This window comes from Malaclemys terrapin, chromosome 6 (assembly GCF_027887155.1).
Source record: "Malaclemys terrapin pileata isolate rMalTer1 chromosome 6, rMalTer1.hap1, whole genome shotgun sequence".
Taxonomy (NCBI): domain Eukaryota; kingdom Metazoa; phylum Chordata; order Testudines; family Emydidae; genus Malaclemys; species Malaclemys terrapin.
In genome coordinates, this window is record NC_071510.1 from 122204707 (window position 1) to 122232615 (window position 27909).

General features: G+C 44.1%; 1 protein-coding gene across 9 annotated transcripts in view; it reads right to left on the reverse strand.

The window, feature by feature from the left end:
* Positions 1 to 27909, reverse strand: part of LOC128839830 (urea transporter 2-like) — a 419837-nt gene that overhangs the window by 31288 nt on the left and 360640 nt on the right. For 8 of the 9 annotated variants that reach the window (XM_054033134.1, XM_054033135.1, XM_054033130.1 and 5 more), the window contains exons 2-9: positions 17192 to 17307; positions 11665 to 11832; positions 9621 to 9810; positions 8106 to 8234; positions 5253 to 5445; positions 3806 to 3953; positions 2434 to 2568; positions 1096 to 1145 (exon numbers count right to left, since the gene is read on the reverse strand). In XM_054033134.1, coding sequence (XP_053889109.1) covers positions 1096 to 1145; positions 2434 to 2568; positions 3806 to 3953; positions 5253 to 5445; positions 8106 to 8234; positions 9621 to 9810; positions 11665 to 11830 — 1011 coding nt within the window. In that variant the 5' untranslated portion in view covers positions 11831 to 11832; positions 17192 to 17307. The remainder of the gene's footprint in view (positions 1 to 1095; positions 1146 to 2433; positions 2569 to 3805; positions 3954 to 5252; positions 5446 to 8105; positions 8235 to 9620; positions 9811 to 11664; positions 11833 to 17191; positions 17308 to 27909) is intronic. The other variant, XM_054033136.1, reaches the window with a different exon arrangement.

Consider the following 27909-nt stretch of genomic DNA (forward strand, 5'->3'; position numbering starts at 1 on the left):
ATGTGTTGACAGAATTTTATATCACATTTTTATTATTCCCTTTGCTTAACTCTCCAGCTTTTAGTCAGAAGCCTGAGAAGGATGTACTTCCTCAAAGAACAGTTTTGACAATTATGGTGCACTTTGGGATTCCTCGTATCTCCTCCCCGATATTCCCCCCAAACACAATCATATCCCTACCCCTTGCTGGCAGCACAGAGAGCAATGCAAAGCCGGGCCAGGTTACAAGGAAAAAAAGGGAGCAAGTTCCAGTGAGACTCTAAAAGCCTAAAATTAAATTGGTACAAAAATGTATCTGGCCAAGATTACTCTAGGGTCCTTGTGGCTCTCCAACTGAATTCTTCTAAAAATGAGGACACTGGGTCCAACCATCCTTTTCCTGATGCATCCTTAATTCAGGTATATGTAACAGAGGCATCCTATTTATGCAGGCCTTCTGCTCTAAACCGCTCTAGATACAATACATTAACAAAGAAATCAGATGGGTACATTTTAATATGCATATATGAAATTGCTGTCTTTAAACATTCATATATTTAAAACTACCAAACCTATTGTCTTCAAACTTGGCTTTAGTTTTGATCCCCCAAGTAAGATCTAAAAACAAGCACAGTTTGATGGTTCTAGTTTCAGCTATTTTTGAGTCATATGGGTATACATTTTATATTTTTACCATATGAGAAAAGATATTCTTTCTCCACATTAACAATCCTCGAAAATGACTGCAACAAACATTTTTTTAAAAATGATTGGATTGAGACAAAGCAAGGAAAAATTGGGAACAAATAAAAAAAATATCAGCCTAAAGGAGTTTGTCTGGGTAGAATAAAAGTTGTATCCCATTCCAGAGATGGTTGTTGGAATCAACTCATATACACAAGTGCACACATAGAGGATAGTGTGGTTTGAAGTTCTCTGAACTCCTACTGTCAGCAGTAGAGTCTTTAATCTCACAATACACCAGACAGAATCTATACAATAAACCCTATTGGCTTGCAGAATTCTTACTCCATTGCTGTCAGAACTGTTATTGTTGTCATACAAAAGTCTCTGCGTTCTGATATTCTGACAAAGCCAAAATACATATAAACTTACCACAGACAAGATGTTGGCAAGAGCTGCTCCAGCATAGGCACAGAATAATGCTGTGAAATGAAAAAAGAGACTATGAAACAAGTTAAAAGTTGCTCAATGAAATTAGCAGAGGTAGCAACTCTCTGCAACTACACTATAAAGTAGTTACTGCTTACTTACTGGTAGCTAGCGTAAGGATTAGAATTAGAATTCTGGTGCAGGAGGGCTACTAAATAGGATCCCCAAATCCCACGTGCAGGTGGTTTATATTTGTTCCTGTGTGAAGTACGAAGTCGCTCTGACATTAAGGCTAGTTTGGCTTATCTGCTCTATTTGCATGAATGGTAAGTGAGCATTTCACCTCAACAAGCACATTTGAAGGGGCATCTTTCAGAAAAATTCTGGTGGGGGTGGGCAAAGTTGTGTTTAAGACTTAATATGCAATTATATTATGCCCTGCAAAGTCTGATGATGCAAAAAGTGGCTGACATAACGGATCATATAGATCCGTGGTTCTCCACCAGGGGTACGTGTACCCCGGGGAGTACGCAGATGTCGTCCAGGGGGTACATTAACTCATCTAGATATTTTTCTAGTTTTACAAAGTCTACATAAAAAGCACTAGCAAAGTCATACAATGACTTGTTTATTCTGCTCTCTACACTGAAAAGTAAGTACAATATTTATATTTCAATTAATTTATTTGATAATTATAGGGTAAAAATGAGAAAGGAAGCCATTTTTCAGGAATAGTGTACTGTGACCCTTCTGTATTTTTATGTCTGATTTTGTAAGCAAGTCGTTTTTAAGTGAGGTGACTTGGAGGTATGAAAGATAAATCAGACTCCTGTAGTCTGGAAAGGTTTAGAGACACTGATATAGACTATGAAAAGTCCTGGGGGAGCAGGGAATTAAGTCGGTGTGGGGCAACTGGCCCACTGGCTCCATAGCAAGTGACACTCCTGGATATATGTACTTTCTGACACTGACACACCTTTATTTGCTATGTACTGAATGCTTACATTTGCCATTTTGCTCTTGCACATGCTGCAACTTGTAACAGAGGAGACGCACACACTGTGCTCTCTCATGGAGAATTTACCTTTGTTCTTTCTTGCTTTTGTTTTCCTCAGTTTAAAACAAAAGTGTGGAAATGGACTTGTGTGCACAGATCGGTTGCTTGAACATCTGACTGTGGGTGCAATTTTGCAGATTATGCCTGCAAATTCTCTGTTTCATGGGTGGATGTGAGCGCGCCTTTGCCATCACGGCCACAACCCTGACATTAAATCTGCAGAATTCCCACAGCTATTCTGCATGCTTTGGATTTCTGCTTTCCACATCCCATAGGATACATACCACAGGCAAGTGCCAGCAAGTGTGTCTGCCAGGTAAGAGCATAGAACATGCCTCCGATTGCAATGCAAGCAAGCACACAGTTGTAACTCGCCAAGCCGAAGTAGAGCCTGTCAAATGGCATTGCAATGGTCAGCGCTGTAAGGCAAAAGGCACAGTTTATGATATCTAGCTATTAGCCAAGTCTTAGACATCAGATATCATTCTTTACAAATTCCTTGGCATCAACACAGAATTATTTTCCCATTACATCTGCACTAAAAGATAACTGTGTTCTCAGTCACACCATTGCCGATATGGAGGAACTAGGCTGAAGTCAATGGCTATGCTTATTCCATAGCTATGATGATGTAATAGAGCCCAGAATTTGGACCAGTCCTCAAGTTCTCACTCAGGCAAACCTCTTTCTAAGCTCAATGGGCATTCTGGCTCAATAAAATTAACCAGTCCCGGCACAGTAGTAGCCAAGGCAGCAGCGGGGAAGTAAGCAGGATCTCCTAGCCGATCTCCCATGGCCCCAAGCTACCAGGGATGCTGGGACCCAGTCAGTCTCCACCGATGCGGGCTTTCACCAGCAGGACAGCAACTCAGGGTCTTTTCCTGAGAGGCCTTACGAGAGCTCCTTGGAGTTTTCTCACTGGCCTCAGCACCACCAGCAAACAGGGCAGCACAACCTCTGGCGACCAGGCCACCCTGAGACATTATCAGCTCTGATAACTTGAATTTGGATGCTCATATCACCACTTGTTTGGACTAATCCATTTCGCACTGTGACGCCTCCATTTGCTTTCCTGTTTATGATTCCCCTTCTCCCACCCCTTCTTCTCCTCACCTTCCCCTGTAGGAAAACCTACTGAATCATTTGGATTAAATACTAGACCTGTGCAAAACGTAGCAACCACCCCGAACCAGATGAAATATGGAAAGAAAATGGCCTGAGACGTCTCCAAAACACTTATGGGTCCAAAGCACAACACAAAACTTACTGCCGTCTCTGGATGGATACACATTTTCCAAGATGGGTGTTGTGGATTAGTCTTGGTTTCGTAACGTAACTAGTGACAACTGGTCGTAGAGCTATAGCAGGTCTCCTTGGTAGAACACAAAATCTTGCAAACCCATACACAATGAATAGAGGTTTGTGGAACTCTACTCTTTTGTTCTGAGTTTTGCCTTCGCCATACTGGGGTTGAAAAAAACCCAAAATTCAGATCCAAGCTCAAGGATGTGACTACAAATCAAAACCATGTCCAGACCCATGCAAGCAGAAGCCACAAAGTGTTGGACAGAACTATGTAATAACTGGAGTCAGGGTACTAGTAAATGTAAGAAATTACAAAAATAACCTTGGTAAGTCATGGTCATTTGTTAGTACCTGCCAGCATCCCCACTGCTGATCCGATTGCAGCATGCAAGCAAATAAGTGGAGAGGAGATGAGTAAAGCAACCAGGAAGATGCCACCAGTCCAGGGATTATCACAGCCATACACCTGACCAATGCCGACTGGAATGGATTGTAGCAACTGCAGCATTGATTTGAAAAGGACACATTATTATAGTCAAGGCAAAATGGCAATTAGTTCACAGTGTCCATTTGTTAGAAAGCAAGGGGGTCAAAGTGCCAAACTGTGGCATTACAACACAAACAGGGGACACTTCGCCCTAGAAAAGAGGATAAGGTGTTTCAGTCAGTACTAAGTAGCAGCTGCCCTTAGTAATTTTAAAAATAAAATAAAATAAAAATAGAATTTTCCAACTATTATATGGTATCCTATTATGACAGTTCATTAGTGGTAGCGCATACTATGCACTACTACTATTCACATGTTGTGAAGTAATGTACAAATAATAGAAAAATAGAAAAAATAAATAAAATTTGAAATGAAATTTTGGAATGATTCCCCCAAACAAGAATGTTCAAAAATGAATTTCTTCATTTTTAAATAGTTTTTAAAACTTGCCCACTCACTCCTGTAACAGACCCATAACCTCTGGCTGAGTTACTGAAGTCCTCAAATCATGGTTTAAAGACTGAAAGTTACAGAGAATCCACCATTTACTCTAGTTTAAACCTGCAAGTGACCCATGCCCCAGACTGCAGAGGAAGGGCAGAAACCTCCCAGAGTCTCTGCCAAACTGACTCAGGGGAAAATTCCTTCCCGACCCCAAATATAGTGGTCAGCTGCTGGTGAAAGGTGTCCGACTGACAGTGTCTTTTCAACCACGGGACAAGCACAGTTGAAGTGTAAGTTTTCCCCAAGCTGCCCCCCACAACTTGACTTAGGTCTGGTCATGTGAGGCCCACTTCTAAGTAGAGGGAGTAGTTCAAAGTCCATGGTCAGTTTGAATCCTTAGTCTTTCCACTGAAACCACCAACATTGGGCATCATGCCATTTTGGTGGAGTTTTTTGTGAAGTGGCTACTCCTCTGTTAAGAACTGGGCAGAGATGACCGATTCATTTTATGAGTTGTTGGATATTAGAAAAAACATTTTCACTAGGAGGATGGTGAAGCACTGGAATGGGTTACCTAGGGAGGTGGTGGAATCTCCTTCCTTAGAGGTTTTTAAGGTCAGGCTTGACAAAGCCCTGGCTGGGATGATTTAGTTGGGGATTGGTCCTGCTTTGAGCAGGGGGTTGGACTAGATGACTTCCTGAGGTCCCTTCCAACCCTGATATTCTATGATTCTATGATTCTATGCTCAGGAGGTTCAGATGCTATTAACCTGGGCTGTATTTTAGCCTGTTACCTAGAGGCAAGAGCCCTCCTATTTATCTTTTGCAAGGATGTGGACTATTTCTCCTTTCTTTAATGGACCTTACCAGTGGCACTTCGATTTCAGACCAGGTGATATTGGGCACTGATGTTACAGGCTGAATGAGAGTGGTGGGGAAGAAGCGGTTGTAGTGTCCAGTGGCAGACAAGTAAAGAGACACGGCAATGTTGAAAGGCAGGGTGAAAACAGGAAGGTCCCATTTCCTGAAGACTGAACCTAAAGCACTGGAAAGAACTGGGCTGAAAAGAGAAGAATAAAAAGAAACAGTTTCAACTTGTTCATCTCAGCTGGAATGGTGAAAAATATCCCCACCATTTTAGTCCAAAGTCCCAGTGAAACTCAGAAAACTCCAATCTCCTTAGGAGACTTCAAACAGTGAATCGCTCAAATCACTTTAACCTGCATGAGATAAGCACTCACAAAATGCAACCTAGCACCATCTTAAGGCATGATCCCCACATGAGCACCTGTAACCAATGAGAATTGATGTTGCTCAGCACCACTTCAATCAGGCCGCATTAATTTTTAAAGTATTATTTAAAGCCCAAGTTTCCTTCTTATAAAAAAGATTAATAAATTAGGTTTATTCCTGACATACCAAGCCGTGGTGAGTGAGCCACAAAATATTAGGAGATCATACAAACAGTCTTTCTTGTAGCATATTGATAATTCATCTCCCAGTCCTGACTGGAATCAATAAATCTAAAAGAATGTGGAAAGTCTAGGCCAGTCAGATCCTCCACTGGTGGAAATTAGTTGTTTCTCTATTGGCTTCAGAGCTATGCCAATTTAGACCATCTGAGGACCAAGCACAGTCAACTATTGCTCTCAGTTATACCTGTGCAAATCCATTGAAGTTAGCAGAGAGCTCAATGTAGCCCGTATTTAAAAAAATAGTTAACAGGTGAGTTTGGGTGTCAGAGGGATTTTCAGTTGGTGCTGATTTTAACCAAAAACATTTGGCATTTCTAATGCAATATCCTATGTCCCCTTTTGTGGTTATGATCAATAGAAAAGATGCACTGTATTATAATCCCTATTCAATCTCAGATCAAGCCATTTCTCTTAAAAGGATTTCAGTTATCAAAGCAATGTTCAAAAGACTCTTTTGCAAGAACTAGTAGAAAAAAAGAGGTCAGTGCTTTCATGAAAATTGTGTTTCATTTTCTTTGTTGAAATGCCACATTTCTAATGTTTCTCCAGAGCTCTATAACGGATTGAAAAGTAGGACCGCGTTTTCACAGAAAGCGTTGCTCTTTTGTAAACTGAACTTCAAAATTTCGACAAAAATGTCGCTGAAATGTCAAATTTTAAAATCTTTCCAATAGCTCTGTGGCAGATATAGCAACCCAGAAGCTTTGGGGACCATTGCATTACATTTGTGAATGGCTTCTGTTCTGTGTGACTGTGTTCTACTCTATGGGGTGAGGGGAGGGTTACCGCGGCTCCTCCAGAAACTAAACACAGTGGGGGAAGATTAAAGTGGGTCACTGAAACAGTAAACAGCTCCAGTGGCACAGGTGCCGGCTTCCTCTGGGCGTGCTCAACCCCCCGGCTCAGCCCCAGACCCTACCCCCACCTGCCTACTTCCCCCAAGCCCCTACCCCTGCTCCGCCTCTTCCCGCTCTTAACCCTTGGATGGGGAGGTGAGAAGGAAGGCAGCAGGGGCGATGAGGGGAGTGGTCAGCCCAGGGGATGCAGAGGGGGCCAGGGGCGATAAGGGGGGCAGTGAGTCCAGGGATGGAGCCCTGAGACTAGGAAATGGAGTCCACCACTGTTCAGGCAAAGCCCAGAGCCCGAGGTCCCACGGTCGGAGCCTGTGGCACACCGCTGCGCAGCCAGAGACTTCTGCCTGCCAACCCAGGGCTGAAGCTGGAAGTCTGAGCCCTACCATCCCTATGAAGGTGGGGAACTCAGACCGGTTGTCTGCTCCTCTGGTGTTTATGGCTCCAGAGGAGGGGGTGCTGCTTTGTACCCTCCCCACCAAAGACTGCCCAGAAGGTTGTGTGGCCACAAGAAAAGCCCCCGGTGGCTGCATTTAAGAAACGCTACAACAGTCTACAAAATGCTCTGGGTTTCAAGAGATTGGTACAATGAGACCTTCATTTATGAAGTCTATAGAAATATAATATGGAATAATCTTGCATTGTAAGAGGCGCACAAGGCAACACAGATTTACATCTTATTAAGACAAGCCATTAAAAATGCAAATCTTGAATTAATTTTGATTAAAAACATTTAGATTAAAATTGATTCTGTAACATTATTAAAAGCCACAATTAAAAGCTAAATTTAATTTTAAAGAATACATTGCTTGGAATCAAGTGTACTTACATGGGTTAATATTGTGGAGGATTAGTTAAAGACCTAAGAAAGGCAGGATCAAATTCAGTCTTGTGAAAATCCACTGGGTCAGATTTAGTGATGCAAGTGAGCATAGTTTTACTGGTATGATTATACCAACAGTGAATTTGGTCCACTGGCCTCATGCATTTGCACAGGTTGTAAGCTGGGGAAGCATTTTGCCCATTTGCTATAATCAATTGTATAAGTTAACTAAAAACCATTTAAATTTCATGCCAAAGCTCACCACAAGCTATGCACATCCAGGAATGACTCCTAAAACAAACAAACAAAAAAGTGCATCACCTCTGAGGTGCAATGCAGAAGCTGTTTAACATCCCACAGCAAAATGTCACCACAGTTTAGGACAGAAAGTGGTGAATATCAGAACTGAAACTGTAGGGTGGGATTTAACAGAAAGAATCTGAAACTAAGTGCTTGAAGTGTTTGCAAAACTCCTGTTAGTATCAGTAAGTGTTCACTGAAAGCCAGATAGGAAAAGAAGAACTAGAAATGCTTAGCCTGGTTTACAGAAAATAAAACCAATATCACTTACCAAGCCATGGATGTAACAACAACTGGCAGTAGAAGCCACCAATAATAATCTCCTTTGTCAGAGAACACCGCCATGAGCAGTCCCACCAGGACTCCATTGTAGCCGAACAGTCCCGCTGCTATGGCTGATCTGTGGGAGAAAGACAATTGACTTGAAATGGTTACTAGAAAGCAATTGGCCCTGAAGGCCCAGTACGCACTAGAGCCGCAGCCCAGTGAATCACTCTTTCTTGCACTGAAATGCAATTTCCAGAAGTCCTACATCTAGCAAAGTGACAATACTGAGCTGGTGAACAATGTGACCGCTCACACAAGCAAGTAACTGGGGTTAGCACAATTGGTGCCATAGCAATGGCGTTGCTTGGTACCCCATGTTTAGTGGGCAGCTGAAAGTTCATGGGGTACCTAGCACGTTTCTAATAACCCACGGATGCTGCACTGTAACAGCAACAGAAAATCTGAAGGTAAAAGAAATCTGTTCTAGATTGCACATAAACAAAAAGCTACCCTCCTTGCTCACTAAACTACTTGAGGCCCAAAACATCAGTCATGTTCCTCACTGATTATTTTACCTGAACATTTGGGCCACAATTCTTCCCTCATGTAACTGCAACCAAAATCTGTGGAGAGGAAGGCTGGTCCAGTTGCTCAGGTGCTGGCCCGAGACTGGAGAGACCCAAGTTTTATCCTGTTTTACCCCAGACTTCCTGTGTGAGCTCAGGCAAATCACTTAGTATCTCCATGCCTCAGTTCCCTTTCTGTAAAAATGGACATGATGGCACTGCCCTACCTCAGCCAGGTGTTGTGAGCTTAAATACATTAAACACTGTGAGGTGCTCAGGTACTATAGTTGAGGGTAGCATTGGCTCTCCAAGATAAAATGCCCAGAACAGCTCAAATAACACGTCCATCCACTAGCTCTCAAACTGCTTTTATGTACTTAGCCTCACAACCTTATCATGCAAAAAGAACAGGAGTACTTGTGGCACCTTAGAGACTAACAAATTTATTTGAGCATAAGCTTTCGTGGGCTACAACCCACTTCTTCGGATGATATGTAGCCCACGAAAGCTTATGCTCAAATAAATTTGTTAGTCTCTAAGGTGCCACAAGTACTCCTGTTCTTTTTGCGGATACAGACTAACACGGCTGCTACTCTGAAACCTTATCATGCTGTCTGTTATTATCTCCATTTACCAGACAAGGGAATGGAGATGCAAAGGGTAAGTGATTTGCCATGTAGCAAGACAGTGACAGAGCCCGGATTAGAACCTGAGGTGTTTATAGTGCTTTTAGTGTACGAGACTGTACCTCTCCTGGATTAGAGATTATAGGCCATTCAGTGCAATAACCATGGTTTATGTAATGCGAGCAAAAGCTTGAACTCACTGTTCAGCATCACCAAAGAATGGATCTGCTCAAACACGGGCCTTAGACACCACTAATGGGTAGCACAATATTTTAAAGTTCAGTTGCCAATTTATTTAAAAATTCCAAATGCAAAGGCCAAACCTACCTGTCCTGGCTCAGAATAAGTGCCGTTAACGTCGAGACAACTGTTCCTGAACAGCCTGTGAGCGTCCACCAAGGATTCTGGATCAACAGTCCGGCTAGAATAAGTAGCCCACTGAGTGGGTTGTTGACAAACATCACCTGGGATATTCCCCGCAGGACCCAGTCAATAAACTGAACAACTAGAGGTTTATCTGAAAGAGATCAAATACAAATTCTGGAATAAGACATCATTCCAGCATGGTTTTCTTGAAACACACTTAGCTTTGCAGAGTCTGCCTCCATTCTGTTGCCAGCAATGTATCAACAAGACTGTAAAACTCGTCTTTGATTTATTGGTGCCTGGACATATTTTGCATCTGGCACATGAAAAGCTAACTGATGATGTATTGCAGTTGGTAAAGTTCACCACTATCAAGCACTTGGCCAGATTACTAAAGAAGAGTTTATGAAAGTCACAACTAGTCTTTCTTGCAGGGCAGCCAGCATCAGGATTCAACTATACATTTAATGAGAAAACTAAACCACTTCTGTTGCCGAATGGGTTTTAGGCAAGGCTGAAAACAGTGTGTAGATGGACGAGGAAACGTTAGTAGGGAACAACCCTTTTACCATAGAAAAAATGCAGACACAGAATGCTGAGGTGCAGGTTTCATAGGACATAAGACAGATTGTTAAAGGTATTTAGGCACCTAAAGAACAGATGCCTAGCGGGAGTTTCCAGGAGTGTCTAAGCATTGACCTCACATTGAAATCAATGGAAGTTAGGCACCTAGATACTGCTGAAAACCCCACTATCCCACAACATGTCATTAGGTGCCTAAATATTATTAAAAATTTGCCCCTTCATGGCAAGACATATTATGTACATCAGCACAAGCAGTACTGAACTAAATCTTTATTGCTGACACTTCTGTCCAACTACAAGTTGGCCCACACAATCCTTTAGTTCCACATTTCAGAAAAAGAACCCTGAGCCAAACACAATAATATTTACACTGTTCTGCACAAGTGTGCAAGGAGCTCACAGAAAATGCCAACTCATTGCTTATGCAACTGCAGTGACTATTGTACGGAGAGGGTGAGATTAGTTAATTTATCTTATCCTTTTATCTAAAACCAAACCATTGAAAAAATGCCACAAAGCCTCAAAGTTGTTCATGCTTCTACTATATGCAACTTCATATTCCTATTAATACTACCCTTGATGTCTGCTTCTGTCCTCCATGGTATTCTATACCCACTGGCTGTGTTTTGTCCCTATATGGATGGTAAGCTACTTGAGAAAGGGACTGCTTTTTATTTTACGTTTGTGTAACGCACACACCTCTTGGGTGTGGTGTTCTGTCCCAGCTAGTGGCACTGAAACCACTGAGAGAGAAAGAGAGAGAGAGAGAGAATGAGTCTGCTTAACAACCAGTTATCTTTTAGCTCATGCTGCAGAGGCTCATGCACTAAATTCCAGAGGTCCCCAGTTCGATCCAGACCACCGGTGACCAGGGTCTGTTGGCATTACATTTGCACAGCACTCATCACAAATATTATTGTTTGTTAATAACTGGTATTGCAGTAGAACCTAGCAGCTCCCAGTTCGGAATCAGGGCCCCATTGTTCTAGGTGCTGTAGCCACTCGTTAACATGAAAAGACCGTCCCTGTTCCAAAGAGCTTACAATCTAAATGGTTCCCCAATCCCGATGAGTGCTTCTTATAATACAAATAATAGTAATAACACATGGCTGTTTAGGTATCTAAATGGCCTTTTGCATGTGCAAATGCCCAATTTGTGTGGGCAGTCATGGTAACGGCAAGATGACACATTAAACTTTCCTTTCTGAAAATTAAATGGCTTAGCCAAAAAAAATGTACACCCCAAACTCTGGACATGCTAGTTTTTGCATATGCAAACAGCTTCCAAGTACACAAATCAGGGAGTCAGATGGATTAATGCCCAATATATGCACCCAGAAAATGTTACCATTGCTGTTGGTGTAATGAGCTACTTGTTATTTATTACCCATGGTGCTTTTCAGATAATCAAAGGCTTTACCTTTCAGCCAGTCTCCACACTCTTTCATTTCTCCTGTTAGATATCCAAGTGTTTTGCAGATTCTCCTTTTGCCACTTCCCACTGGTCTCTGGTCTCTTGTGCTCTGTTCATTGTACATCTTCCTTTCTCCGTTATTATCGGTTCTAACAAACTCACTGTCTTCCATATCTTAAGGAATTGAGGAAAGGGAACAATGGATCACAACTCTCAAACTGTTCTCGGATGTTATTTGCTTTCAATCTCCTAACTTGTGCACCAGCAAATTTCTTCTGTACTTAGAGAAAGACTGTGATACTCTTTTTCATAATGAGGAGTGACTTACCCCTTAAGAAACCCCACTGATGTCAATGAGACCACTGGTGGAGTAAGGTGCTACCCAACATGAATATGGGTGTGGCAATCTTGCCCTTAAAGAAGGGAAGGGACAGGTTGGCTGGACGAATTCATGTTCCTTGGTAGATGGGCACATATATCACTTACTGTGATGACTGGACCTTAAAGAGTTGGGAGGTTTGGTCCAGAACAAGCCCTTGAGATGTTTAAAAGTGATTGAAATTTTGAGTTCCTTTTGCTCCACTTCCCCCTTGCTAATGCAACCTGTTTCCCAACTCTGCTTCCACCTTTGCACCCCAAGTCAATCCTTTCCTTCCCTTCACTCTCAGTTCTCGCCACTTATCACCGGTAATGCTTTTCAGTAAGTTCTCAGGCATGGCAATGCCTCTGCTTGTGTAACCCACTGATAGGGGTGTGTTACAGGCCCCCTTCTGTGTGTGATCCACAGAGATTTAGAGTCTGTACCAGCCCCAGCTAAAGATCTTTAGCTCAAGCTGTAGCAGCTCCTGCATTTAGCTCTGGAAGTCCCCGGTGTATCACCTAACGTGGTGGCTGTCACACTAGTTTAAATGCTCACGTCTAGAATGTTCCATGGTTTATTCCCTTTTGAGAGAGGAGCTCCAGAATGTGGTGACTCCCTTCACCACAGGCTTTGGATTCTTCGACCATGGGATGGTCTTCCAAGAAGAAGGAGTGCTAGGCAGAGACGGGCTCCACCTAACGAAGAGAGGGAAGAGCATCTTCGCCAGCAGGCTGGCTAACCTAGTGAGGAGGGCTTTAAACTAGGTTCACCGGGGGAAGGAGACCAAAGCCCTGAGGTAAGTGGGGAAATGGGATCCTGGGAGGAAGCACAAGCAGGAGAGCGCAACAGGGGAGGACTCCTGTCTCATACTGAGAAAGTGGGACGATCGATGAGTTATCTTAAGTGCCTATACACAAATGCAAGAAGCCTGGGAAACAAGCAGGGAGAACTGGAAGTCCTGGCACAGTCAGGGAACTATGATGTGATTGGAATAACAGAGACTTGGTGGGATAACTCACATGACTGGAGTACTGTCATGGATGGATATAAACTGTTCAGGAAGGACAGGCAGGGCAGAAAAGGTGGGGGAGTTGCGTTGTATGTAAGAGAGGAGTATGACTGCTCAGAGCTCCGGTATGATACTGCAGAAAAACCTGAGAGTCTCTGGATAAAGTTGAGAAGTGTGAGCAACAAGGGTGATGTCGTGGTTGGAGTCTGCTATAGACCACCAGACCAGGGGGACGAGGTGGACGAGGCTTTCTTCTGGCAACTAGCAGAAGTTGCTAGATCACAGGCCCTGGTTCTCATGGGAGACTTTAATCACCCTGATATCTGCTGGGAGAGCAATACAGCGGTGCACAGGCAATCCAGGAAATTTTTGGAAAGTGTAGGAGACAATTTCCTGGTGCAAGTGCTGGAGGAACCAACTAGGGGCAAAGCTTTTCTTGACCTGCTGCTCACAAACAGGGAAGAACTAGTAGGGGAAGCAAAAGTGGATGGGAACCTGGGAGGCAGTGACCATGAGATGGTCGAGTTCAGGATCCTGACACAAGGAAGAAAGGAGAGCAGCAGAATACGGACCCTGGACTTCAGAAAAGCAGACTTTGACTCCCTCAGGGAACAGATGGGCAGGATCCCCTGGGAGAATAACATGAAGGGCAAAGGGGTCCAGGAGAGCTGGCTGTATTTTAAAGAATCCTTATTGAGGTTGCAGGAACAAACCATCCCGATGTGTAGAAAGAATAGTAAATATGGCAGGCGACCAGCTTGGCTAAACAGTGTAATCCTTGCTGATCTTAAACGCAAAAAAGAGGCTTATAAGGAGTGGAAGATTGGACAAATGACCAGGGAGGAGTATAAAAATATTGCTCAGGCGTGCAGGAGTGAAATCAGGAAGGCCAAATCACTCTTGGAGTTGCAGTTAGCAAGAGATGTTAAGAGTAACAAGAAGGGTTTCTTCAGGTATGTTAGCAACAAGAAGAAAATCAAGGAAAGTGTGGGCCCCTTACTGAATGAGGGAGGCAACCTAGTGACCGAGGATGTGGAAAAAGCTAATGTACTCAATGATTTTTTTGCCTCTGTCTTCACGCACAAGGTCAGCTCCCAGATTGCTGCACTGGGCAGTACAGCATGGGGAGAAGGTGGCCAACCCTCTGTGGAGAAAGAAGTGGTTCGGGACTATTTAGAAAAACTGGACGTGCACAAGTCCATGGGGCCGGATGCGCTGCATCCGAGGGTGCTAAAGGAGTTGGCGGATGAGATTGCAGAGCCATTAGCCATTATTTTTGAAAACTCATGGCGATCGGGGGAGGTCCCAGATGACTGGAAAAAGGCTAATGTAGTGCCCATCTTTAAAAAAGGGAAGAAGGTGGATCCGGGGAACTACAGGCCAGTCAGCCTCACCTCAGTCCCTGGAAAAATCATGGAGCAGGTCCTCAAGGAATCAATTATGAAACATTTAGAGGAGAGGAAAGTGATCAGGAACAGTCAGCATGGATTCACGAAGGGGAAGTCGTGCCTGACTAACCTAATTGCCTTCTATGATGAGATAACTGGCTCTGTGGATGAGGGGAAAGCAGTGGATGTGTTATTTCTTGACTTTAGCAAAGCTTTTGATACTGTCTCCCACAGTATTCTTGCCACCAAGTTAAAGAAGTATGGGCTGGATGAATGGACTGTAAGGTGGATAGAAAGCTGGCTAGATCGTCGGGCTCAACGGGTAGTGATCAATGGCTCCATGTCTAGTTGGCAGCCGGTTTCAAGTGGAGTGCCCCAAGGGTCGGTCCTGGGGCCGGTTTTGTTTAATATCTTTATTAATGATCTGGAGGATGGTGTGGACTGCACTCTCAGCAAGTTTGCAGATGACACTAAACTAGGAGGCGTGGTAGATACACTAGAGGGTAGGGATCGGATACAGAGGGACCTAGACAAATTAGAGGATTGGGCAGAAAAAAACCTGATGAGGTTCAACAAGGACAAGTGCAGAGTCCTGCACTTAGGACGGAAGAATCCCATGCACTGCTACAGACTAGGGACCGAATGGCTAGGTAGCAGTTCTGCTGAAAAGGACCTAGGGGTCACAGTGGACGAGAAGCTGGATATGAGTCAACAGTGTGCTCTTGTTGCCAAGAAGGCTAACGGCATTTTGGGCTGTATAAGTAGGGGCATTGCCAGCAGATCGAGGAACGTGATCGTTCCCCTTTATTCGACATTGGTGAGGCCTCATCTGGAATACTGTGTCCAGTTTTGGTCCCCACACTACAAGAAGGATGTGGAAAAATTGGAAAGAGTCCAGCGGAGGGCAACAAAAATGATTAGGGGTCTGGAGCACATGACTTATGAGGAGAGGCTGAGAGAACTGGGATTGTTTAGTCTCCAGAAGAGAAGAATGAGGGGGGATTTGATAGCAGCCTTCAACTACCTGAAGGGGGGTTCCAAAGAGGATGGAGCTCGGCTGTTCTCAGTGGTGGCAGATGACAGAACAAGGAGCAATGGTCTCAAGCTGCAGTGGGGGAGGTCCAGGTTGGATATCAGGAAAAACTATTTCACTAGGAGGGTGGTGAAACACTGGAATGCGTTACCTAGGGAGGTGGTGGAGTCTCCTTCCTTGGAGGTTTTTAAGGCCCAGCTTGACAAAGCCCTGGCTGGGATGATTTAGCTGGGAATTGGTCCTGCTTTGAGCAGGGGGTTGGACTAGATGACCTCTTGAGGTCCCTTCCAACTCTGATATTCTATGATTCTATGATTCTATGATTCCCAGGCAGCTGGCTCATTAGAAGTGGCCACACCTGATGAGCTCCAGAGCGGGATTTCAGCAAGATATAAAGGCTTGCTGCGGGTTGGTAAGAGAGGAAATATATCACAATGAATTATGAAGCTAGCTGTTGTTTCCAAACTTCTTTATCCATCGTTAAACTCGTGCCCCAGGACTCCAAGAGAAGAACTTAAATGTTTAACTGTTAAAGGCAGAACATTGTTAAAGTTAACGGAGCCAATTCATTCTGAGTTTTTGAAGAGTTTGAAGTGGAGATCTCTTCCCCTGGTTCTCAAGGCTCAAACGTAAACATTTGCTGTGGACGGAAACCTGACACCAAATGGAGATTTAGCTACTAATGTCAGACTCAAAGGCAAAGGCATTTGGAATTCAGGATGAAAAGGAGTTAAGCTAATTCTGAAAAGTAGGTATTTAAATCATTATTTTGCATCTATTTCCCCATAACGGCATGAGTTAAGACCGAAAGGTCTAGGCTGGATTCTCATTGGACTGGTCACAATATCAAGAACATTGCTTGACTGACAGTAAGAGTGGATGGAAGAATGTAAGGGTTTTTTTTGGTTTGTTTTTTTGAAACACAAGCGGAGCTCCAATAGTTCCCTGTTCGGAGAACAGAACTGCAGGCTACATCTTAAATCAACCCCTCACTGCTAACCAGAGTAATAACATCACTGAAGCTGGGCAATGTTTTTCTGATTTGCTGTGCATGGATGTCGTTTTGCTGCACTATCCCTGCACAATATGCTGCCCTTTGGTACCTTCTGTGTGTTTCGTGTGACTTCATATGGAGACCATATGAAAAACAGAGATTGCGCAAGACAGGAGGATGGCCAGGCCCAGCGACATCCAAAGGGCCTTCAAGAGTGATCCTACTGGTCCAGTTAGACCACCCCATATTTTTCTGGCCAGTGAGACCACTTCCCATTGTTTTAAAAGGAGGACTGGTGAAAGGTACCACCTCCAGCTTAACAGTACTGGAGACAGACGTCCACTATTTATCCAGAGAATGCATTTGCTAGGGGAGCAGCATCAGCCATTGTGTTTCAACTCTAGCTTGGTGTGGGAGACTCTGTCTAGAGGGCAGAGAGAACTTCAGTCTCCACAGTGCATGCAAACCCCGGTCTCTCTGCTGACACTGCCAACCAGAATTGTAAATAGTGCCATTTGAGAAGATTATTGTGGTTTTTAAAGGTAGATCTGTCCCTACTAGGAACTGGACTTCCATCCCCACAGTGGATTTCACATAGACCATCGATCTGCCAGCAGGTGAAAATGAGCTTAGGGCACTTTTCAGATGTTCTTGGAGGCAAGAACTATATACCCCAAAACCTGTTTCCATCACCTTCGCCTGGACTTATTTCACCCCAAGATGAAGACTGAATGGAAGTTGCGCATACCTGTTCTTCCAGCAGATCCCACAGAAGCAGACTTGGAGGGAGATCTTGGTGTGTGCCGGGAAGGCGCGGTACTTAAACTCAGTGATGGTGGAGCTTAATGTCAACCGGGGAAGTGTCTGTGAAGAGAAAACTACTGGAGGCATCACAAATATCGCTCAGAGAAGATCTGTTCATCCTTCCTGTCATTTCACAAGTGATATAAGCCATGGATAAGGAAGAGGGAAACATGCACAGCAGCACGGCATGTAATAAGTAGGCAAAGTGCATGCTTAATTGCAGGCAGGGTCACAGGATCGTTAATTTCCTAATTTTGGCTGTAAAGCATCACACGTCAAAATGCCTGTATGTGCAATGTATGCTCATACATCTGTTAGTGGAATATACATTGCACTGCAGGTAACGTGCCTCCAGAATTATCCTTACCTCTGCATACAATCATATTGGATATATGTGAGCTAAAACCTGCGTAAGAAATGTGTGCAAAGACAGTCCCACCGAGTGGAATTCACGTATTGGCTTGGCTTGAGTGAGGCCCTCTGTGCTGCACATGTGGGACTCCTAAACGGCTATGATGGGAGTGGCAGACTGGGTTTAAGCTGGCACATATTTTCCATAAAAACCTAAGAATGGTCTGATCCAGAATGGTCCATCTAGCCCAGTACCCTGTCTTCTGTCAGTGGTCAATGCCACATGCATCAGACGGAAAGAGCAGAACAGGGCAATTTATCAAGTGACCCATCCCCTGTTGTCCAGTCCCAGCTTCTGGCAGTCAGAGGCTTAGGGACACCCAGAGCATGGGGTTGCAGCTCTGACCATCTTGGCTAATAGCCATTGATGGACCTATCCTCCACGAACTTATCTAATTCTTTTTTGAACCCTGTTATACTTTTGGCTTTCACAACATCCCCTGGCAACGAGTTCCATAGGTTAACTGTACATTGTGTGAAGAAGTACCTCCTTTTGTTTGTTTAAACCTGCTGCCTATTAATTTCATCTGGTGTCCCCTAGTTCTTGCGTTATGTGAAGGTGTAAATAACACTTCCTTATTCACTTCCTCTGTACCAGTCAAGATTTTATAGACCACTATCTTATTCCCCTGTAATCATCTCTTTTTCCAAGCTGAACAGTCCCAGTCTTTTTAATCTCTCCTCACCTGGAAGCTGTTCCATACACTAATCTGTACCATTAAGGATGGGAATACGGCTGGCCAAACGAACAGGCACTGTCCATCCATTTTCACAGACCCTGGGGCAAACTTTGCACAGGGGGTGCATAAGAAGCTGGTACACTAACTTGTATGCATTTACACAGCACATTTTGCTCAAGAGTCTCAAAGCTCTTCGCTAGAACCTGGCAACATTTTTCATCTGAAACTTTTTTTTGGTTAAAAATGCAGATTTGGGAACACCAAAATATTTCGCTAATTTATGTCAGTTTTGACAAATTGTTCATTTCGAAAAGCCACACAAACAAAAAGTTGTTAAAAAATCTAAATGTTTTAGTTTTGACAATTTTTAAACAAAACATTTTGAATTTCAGTTTGAAATGGCTTTTCATTTCAAAATGTCCTTTAATTCAGTATTTTTAAAAAATGAGAAAAACATTAAAAATGGTCAAAATTGAAACAAAATTTTATGAAAATGCAATGTTTTATTGAATTCAAAATGAAAATTTTGTAGACTTTGATTTGCCAATATTTTAATTTTTAGTCTGACCTGAAATCATTTTTTTTTTTAACTTTTCAAAATTGCCAATGAACCCGAAAACCCATTATTCACCCAGCTCTACTCTTTGTCCCCATTCACTATCAAAGCCTGTTGTGATAATTGGGCCTACAAATTACTCTAACTGTGAGCTCAACTGTAAAAAGCATCTGAAAGTTCATAAGATGTCACAAAAACCCATAACTAATGTGGATGGGAAAAGATTTGAAAGGAGACAGAGAAACTGAATTAGTCTAGGTATATTTGGTGGACAAAATAATGAGGGGATGGGCTAGTCTACCCACCATTCTCTTTGTGGGTCCTTAAGGAAAGAGACTTTTTTTTTTGAGGGGGGGGGGGAGAGGGGGAGGTAGCAGTGAAGAAAAGAGGGAGGCTACTGGAGGAAGCTTCACTATCATGGCTGCCACCTCTACCGTCCCCAGGGACTCCAGACATTAGTGCTAATCCTGAGGGATCTCCTGACCAGACTGGGCCACAGAATGGGATCCAGATGACATCACCAGCCCTATCAGCTCCAGCAGAATCCCAAGCATCACTTGAGATGAAACAGAATTAGACTTTAACAGCAGCAGCAGCAGCAAATTACAACAGCTCCAGCCCATGTCAGCTAACTTCTTCTCTGTACCCAAAAGGACAGTTATTGCCATCTTTGAGACTTCAAACGAGGGGAATTTTCCTTCTAAAACTCTCTCTCCAGCTAAAGGGAAAGAGAACAAGGGATGTTGTTCAAATGTAAACTCTATTTAATATTTTACATTTCAAATACTTTAACTGTTTTTCCTTCTTTTCTGTATCTTTAATAAAAGGTTACATGGATTTTTAATGGTGGGCTTGCCATGGTACTAAGCAGGCTCAGGTCTCTATATCAAACCCTAAACCTTGTTTAACACTGTTTAATGTTGGACAGTGACTGGGTTATATCAACCCCTTTGACCCATTTATTCCATCTAAACGAATACAACAAGCCTCACAAATCCCTTGTGAAGCCGGAATTTCAGAGAAGGGAGAAGAGAGGTTCAAGGTCAGGCTGCGAGTCAGTGGTAGAAACAAGAATACAACTCCGGGGCTTGTCTCCACGCAAACTTGCATTGGTTTAAAATTAAACTGGTTTTATTAAATGGGTGCAAACTTCTGTGTGGGGGCACACTTACAATGGCTTAAAACTAGCGAATTCACAGGGGTGAGTGAAACCAATATAAGCCAGATTTGAATGGATTTAAGGGTGTCCACACATGAAATCAAACCAATTTAACTAAAATGGTTTTAAATCACACCGATACAACTTTATGTGTAGCCCTCAAGAGTCCTGAAAGCCCCGATCTCTGCTCTAATCCCTCGACAGGCTGCCTACACCACTTTCTAATGCTGGATTTTCGTGCCTCTGCAAATGCTTTCTCACACCCCCTCCACAGGAGTTTCATGCTTCATCCTCTCTTTCGCTGGGCTGCAAGGTTTCCAATTACACTGCTCTACAGCCAAAATGCTTCTGAAATAAATGTAGTCAAACTTTACTAATTTTGGGTCACTGAGAACGAAAATGATGCTTAAAATTGTTGATTGGCTCTAGTTTTCAAGATATGCTATTGGGTCAGTATATACGACCCTTGACTTGGGAATGGCGGAGGATAAGTGAGTTATAAAGGGAAGGGATCTCAATTTAAACCAGAAATGACTAAAATACATTTTGACTGGATCTATGAATAAATCTATGACTGGGTTTGGACAGTACTTGCTTTTTAGGCAAAACAATGAATGATACAATCTGAAGCTGGTATTGCGTCATACATGATATGAATTGCATCATGTTATTCCTAGAAGTCATGGATGATGCAATCATAACGAAGCTTACATCACTCTGCTGAACAAATGGCCCTATATCAGCTCTAGAAATCATACAGTGTCGTGCTCTCTTATTTGTCAGTGTTTGATTTTGCAAAGGGACACATTTCTGTTTAGCCAAAGTGAGCAGAGATGCCTTGTACTTGTGTGAACAGTGCAGATAACTTCTGCTATGTTTGTGGTGAAGTGACTTTTGCATCACAAAAGCGCAGTATAACCACTATGGTTAAGAAAGCCTATCACCTTTATTTTGGTTGCAAAATTGGAGATCAGGACAAGAGGTGGGCCCCACACATATGCTGCAACACTTGTGCAATAAATCTTCGCCAGTGGTTGAACAGGAAAAGGAAATCTATGCCTTTTGCAGTGCCAATGATTTGGAGAGAGCCAACAGATCATACCAGCAATTGTTATTTCTGCATGGTGACTCCAGTTGGGAAAGGTGTGTCAAAGAAGAAAAAGTGGACTGTGCATTATCCAAACATTCCATCAGCTATACGCCCAGTACCCCACGGAGAAGGACTTCCGGTTCTTGATGCACCAGAATCATTCTCACTTGAGTCAGACGAGGAAGAGGAAGAGGATGAAACTTGTGGGTCCTGTGACATTGATGGTTCAGGACCAGGTTTTCTCCCATCCTCCTCCTCTGAACCACACCTCATAACACAAGGTGAACTGAATGACCTTGTCAGGGATTTGGAACTACCCAAGAGTAAGGCAGAGATGCTCCATTTAATGAATACAAGAGACAAGCCAAGAAGCGCCGAGTAGACAATGAATAGGACTAAACTATGTACATAATAGTTTTTTGCCTTTTGTTTCATAATAAATTTTATTTATATAACTCTTTTGCTGATTTTTAAAGTGTTACATAAACAGCACAGGGGAAATATTATCATGTAAAGCAACCATAAACACATGACAAGACCTAGGTTTACAATTTATGATTAAAACTCTACTATCTACACAATATACATAGACATAAAATGTAAAAACTTAAATACCTTAGAAACAGTAGCCAATCAGTTGTTTTAATTGTCATATTTGAATTCAGCACATCAAAATACATAATAAATAGCACATTTTTTCTCTGAAGCAGACGACTTCTCAAAAATTGTAGACCAGTGTTATTGACCAAGTTTGTTATCCTTGGCTTTGTGGCGTGCGGGCCCCACCGTCGGGTGCCCTTTGATACTTATGCACTTAGCATGCAAGAGGATGATTTCATTTTTGCACTTCCATTAAACAAGTCTAGGTCCATGTGTCTACGTAAGGGGGAAATCAGGCCTCAGACACAGCTGGAGAAAGGGATATTGCATGGGGAGGGGAAATAGTAAATGATAAAAATATTTGTGGGTCTGCATATTCTAATAATAAGACCAAGGCATCGGAATATCAGCCTATTTATCCACCTCTAGGAAAATGCCAATATTCAATGTGGGACTGGAAGTGTATTGCAAAGGTCTGTCTCTGATGCTCTAGCTCCCTCTTGTGACAGCTTGCAAACATAGCATCAGGATTGTGCGTAACTTAATGACCTTCATTTGGCCTGGGGCTTGTTGTAAGCAACATAATTAAATAACTGTAGAACTTGTTAAAAAAACAACCCTCAATTTGCAGAAAGGCTAATCTACCTGCCTCAGCAGCCCTTCAAGGTAAATGAAGATCAGGCAGATTATAAAATGAGCAGTGCGATGTGGAAAAAGGAGCTGGCAAGTGAGTGGCAGGAACGCCCAAATCCTATTCCTGCTCTACAACGGCTCGCTGCCTTGAAGAGTTTAAGGCTTTATTCCCCTGTCCAGCCAAAGTCCACTTAGCACAAGACCTGGGAGTGGAAGGAGGGAGCGTCTCTCTGTAATCTTGGGCTGGCCTGGGGTTGAGTCAATCCTTAGTACAAATTAGAGTATCCTCAACTACTGTAATCTGCGGTTGGCTGTTTATGGACCCAATAGCCAGGACAATCTGACAGACAAAACCAGCTGTCGAGTAGGGACAGACCCCTTTTCTCCAGCCACATCCTCCACTTGTCCCCTATGCTGCAGGGATGTGTTGGTGGCAAGATCTGCTGTGTTTACATCCAGGAACAGTGTAAAGGGGCCAAATCCCAGTGAAGACTCAGTCCCTTTTAATCTAGAGCAGCGGTTCTCAACCTGTGGTCTGTGGCCCCCTGGGGGTCCGTGAGCCCTTTCAGGGGGACTATGGGGCCCCACCACTGAGACCCCAATCTCCGGTGCCCACTGTGGGGCTGAAGCTGGGAGCGGCACGGGGCTGAAGCCCCATCCCTGATGTCCCCACACGGGGCTGAAGCTGGGAGCGGCGATGGGCTGAAACCCCAAGCTCTCCTCCCACCCACTGAAGCCGGGAGCAGCAGGAAGCTAAAACCCTGAGTTCCCTCCCACCCTTCCGCTGAAGCCAGGAGCAGGGGGGCTAAAGCCCTGAGCCCATTGGCAGAGTTGAGGGGGCATGAGGGTGTTGCCCCCCCAAACTGCAGTGCCTTACCCAGAGTGGGGCAGTCCTGGGGGAAGCTCTATCCCCTCACCTCCTCCTCTCCCTCAGCCCCCCTCTGACCAGATCATAGGTGGGAAGCCAGAGCCAGGCAGTGAGGGGCAGCTGCTTCTCTGACTAGTGGTGTCATGGAGTGGGCAGCCGTGGCATTCCCCCGTCTGCTGCTGGTGCCCAGGGTTGCAGCTGCTCCTCAGCTCCCAGCCCTCTTTGACTGCTCATAAAGCCAGTCAGCTGCCCAGGCGGGGACCCGGCTCCAGGGCCGGCAGAGCCCTCAAGGACCAGCCATCAGCACACAACCCCAGACAGGTGGGTGGCCTGCTGAGGTAAGTCAGGGTGGAAGTGGAGTTCCCTACCTGGACCCTGCTGTGCAGAGCTGGCCTGAGCCCTGCTGGCCCTTGTCCCCCCAAAATAGAAGTCAAACTATGCCTATGCCCAAGAGTCCCACCTCTGGACAGATCCCTGAGTCTCTTCCCCCCCGTTGGGCCCTGGAGTTTTTCTAGCATGTTGAGAGGAGCCTCAGAAAGAAAAAGGTTGAGAACCCCTGGTCTAGAGGGCAGCTGCAGAGAAGAGACACTGGACAATCCAAAAGAGGGCACATCACCGAGGTTGTCCCCCCACAACATAATTAATATAGGCTTGTGTCTTGTAGGCATTGTACATGTCAAAGATAAATATCTATCACACAATTTTTGTTGCTAATGCCTTTTCCCAGAAGAGCCCTCCGATGAGCCTAACTACTAGGGAGAGGTTTAGCCAAAACAACAGCTGCCTAAAGCCATCGCCCACACAAACCAAACCTCATTATTGTTCAGATTGGCATGTCTCTGCCCAGCGTGGTTCCAACAGCAGTAAAAACGTCACCGTTCAGGCTGCATTTGTGGTATTGCAAGTCCATTCAGAAGCACGAAGTGCTGGAAATCTCTGGATAAGGCTATTCTGTCCAGACTTTCCAGCCATGGTTTGCAGGTATAAATGTTTCAGATGAGCCTCCAGGACATGAGGTCCTTAATCCAAAGAGAATGGGACTTCTGAGGCTTGCCAGGCACTGTGATATATCCTAGTGTAAGGTACACTACCAGAAACTCACAAATCCCTTTACTACTAATGTGGATGCACCATGTGGAAGATTGCAGCCAGCCTATGGAGCCAGTGAATACTGACCTGTCACATCTAACCTGTCCCATTACCATGGTATCTGAGCACCTCTCAATCATTCTAATGAATTTATCCTCACAACACCACTGTGGGGTAGTGCTTTCCTTCCCATTTTACACCTGAGAAACAGCAAAACAGGCTTTAAGTGACTGGCCCAAGGTCACACAGGAAGTCAGTGGCAGGGTCAGAAATGGAACCTATGTCTCTAAAGTCCCTGGCTAATGGCCAAACCACCAGACCATCTTCCCTCTATGCAACTATGTCGGGTGTCTGAGGCCAAGAAATAAAAATGAGTCTCTTCCCAGCATTTCTGTGTCATCTTTTTATTACATCATGTCAAAATGAAACTCAGTCCCAAAATAGAGCAAATGAAACCACACGATTCTCTTCCTCTAGAAGGGAACCTAGGACAGAACTGAGAGATGACTGTAGAGTTTCTAACTTTTCCTGGAAGGAAATGGTGCTGAAGAGAACTCAGAGAATGTGAAATTCTCCATATTACAACGCAGGGCAGACCCAGAGACACTGGCAAACTGCAATATGTTGCAGCAGAAGCATCCCAGGGGATGCATTATTCACAGCTAGATAAATTATTCACAATTTTAAATATTGTGACCCACGCAGGAATGTCACTGCTTTTTCCCAACAAGCCAGATAAGATGGTTGAACATTATGCTACAGAACTATTACATAATAAAGCTAAGTCATGTGGAATTTGAACAGTTAAAAATGGACTAATTAGAAATCGGATCATTTGTGGTGTAAATGATTACCAGGTCAAAATGGGGGCTACTGGGAGATTTAGCAGAGAACAGCAGGCTATTTGGAGAGCCCATGAAAACTGTGTTTCCCTCACGAAAGTGTTAACGAAAGTAAAAGTAATGAAGTTCATTCAATTAAAATGACATAACAAGGCATTAAGGAAGAACACAAGAGCGAACAAATGGCTTTTCTCTACAACAAACAGTATTGTCGATCCCAAGCTTTCAAAAATCACGAGTCAGGACACCTAAAATCACGAGATAGGCCCGTAAATCATGCAATTTTACAAAATAATAAATGCTGGGTTCTTTTTATTCACCTACTGATATCTGAGCCTTAAGAGATCATGTTTTCAATCTTTTCTCTGCACCCATGAGAACTAGAAAACTTACTTTATTTATAATGAGATTCTTGTGTAATCACCTGACTCCAAGAGCTGGGGATTCAAAAATATCATAAGACTCATGATAAAATCATGGGAGTTAGTAACACCTAAAATGTGGACACCATGACAAAAAAAAGTGCTGAGTTCAAGGGACGTGGTGAATGAAAGCATTTTGTAAAAAGGTGCTGCTTTCAGCACAAATTGCAAAGGAAAACAAAAGCAAGCAAAATTCATGAGTGCACAGCTGGAGGGCAAAGTTCCAGTACAGCGACAGAGTGCTTGGCTGAGTCATAATGAATCTACGAAGTAAGGCTCTACAACAGATTGGTTTGTGACACTGGAAATAAATGAACAAAAAAGAGACTTTCAAAATAGCTACTGGAGCTGAGTGCAATGCAATCACAGCAAGAGGGTACAAAATGATTAGTGACAGCTCTTAAACTAAAAAACTGAGCTTGTTTCCTACAAGCGGCATTAAATAAACCCATGTAGCAAAGCTACCCTGGCATGTCTGTATAAGGACAAATGCCACCCGTCAGAGTTTGGAACCAGGCCGTTTTAACTTGGGTGGCTAAATATGACTATCAGAGAAAGGCTGGCTGGAAAAGAAGGATTCTGTTTTGTGAGAAATGTTGAGGCTTCGATGTTTGTTTTTTGTGCTCCACTGGAACAAAACCAAGACCTCTGGAAATGTTTTGTGCAAAAAAACAAGAGATGCCCAGAATAGCAAATAGCCTGGGGGTAAAGGCACACACCTGGGAGACCAAGAGTGGTGTCTCTACTCTTATTCAAGTCCTGGTTCTGCCTGAATCAGAGCCAGGCCTTGGACTTGGGTTTCCCAGAGACCACACGAGTGTCCTAACCATTGGGTCACAGAGGGTATGTCTACACAGCAACTAAGGTCGGCTGATTGGTGCTTGCAGGGCTCGGACTGCTGGGCTGTAAAATTGCTATGTAGATGTTCAGAGTTGGGCTGGAACCCGAGTTCTGGGACCCCATGAGGGGTGAGGGTCCCTGAGTCATAGGCGCCGACTTCCCCTCTTTCCCATGGGTGCTCGACCCCTCCCTCTGCCCCTGGCCCCACCCCCACTCCACCCCTTCCATGAGGCCCTGCTTCTTCCCACCCCTTCCCTGCCCCCACTCCAATCCCTCCCTGCTAAGAGTCCAACTCCTTCCCCAAATCCCCGCCCCAGCCCCGCCTCTTCCCCGCCTCCTCCCCTGAGCGTGCCATGTTCCCGCTCCTCCCCCTCCTCCCGGAGTGTGCTAACGCTGCCAAACAGCTGTTTGGTGGTGGCCGGGCAGGAAACGCTGGGAGGTAGGCAGAGGAACAGGGATGCGGCACGCTCAGGGGAGGAAGAGGAGGTGGGACAGGGGGTGAGGGGAGCTTAGCTGCCGGTGGGTGCAGAGCACCCACTAATTTTTCCCCATGGGTGCTCCAGCCCCAGAGCACCCACAGAGTCGGCACCTATGCCCTGAGCCCAAACATCTACACAGCAATATTTAGCCCCGCAGCTTGCGTCCACTGACCCGGGTCTTTTATTCCAGTGTAGACATACTCAGAGTCTTTCTGGCTCAACGGATATTTAGTTATTTACACACATTGGAACAGCTGCAACAGGAGAGACTGACTCTACAGCCAAGTGATCTGAGCACTCATCTCCTGCTTCAGAGCAGGGACTTGAACTTAGGTCTCCTACAGCCGGGTGAGTGCATCAGACGCTTGAATATTCTGGGGTGGGCTAGTCAGTCTGGCTATGTGTCCCCCTCCTCATTCCTGCACCTGAATTTTCCTAACAAAAACATTTAGTTGAGACCGACACGTTTCTGATAGAAGTTTTGGTTTTGACACCTCAGCTGTGGTATCTCACAACCATAGCCTCAGAATCCTGTAATATTTTTATCCTAACTTCAGCCCAGGGAAGGTGGGGAAGTGCCATTATCCACATTTACAGATGGACAACTGAGGCACAGAGAAACGAAGTGGCTTGCCCAAGGTCAGGGCAGGAAACAGGGAATAGAACAAGGCTTAATTAGTTACTATTTGAACAGAGCTGTGGAAGGTACAAAGTATTTTCTAGCGGCTAGATATTCTTTATGAATAAAGTAGCAGGGCCGAGTGGATATTTTAAGGCACAAAGATCCTGTTTTCTGCATATGGTCTTAGTTAGAAAACCAAAGGGAAAACAAATAGAGAAAATATGAAATATAAACAGCATCGCTGCTCAATAGAATGTTTTTCAGCGTTTTCCATGAGGCGTTGACTGCTCTGCAAGGCAGATTGTAAAACAACTTTACAAGCCACATTTACACTAAGAGCTACACTTATTGAAGTCCATTTCAAACACTTG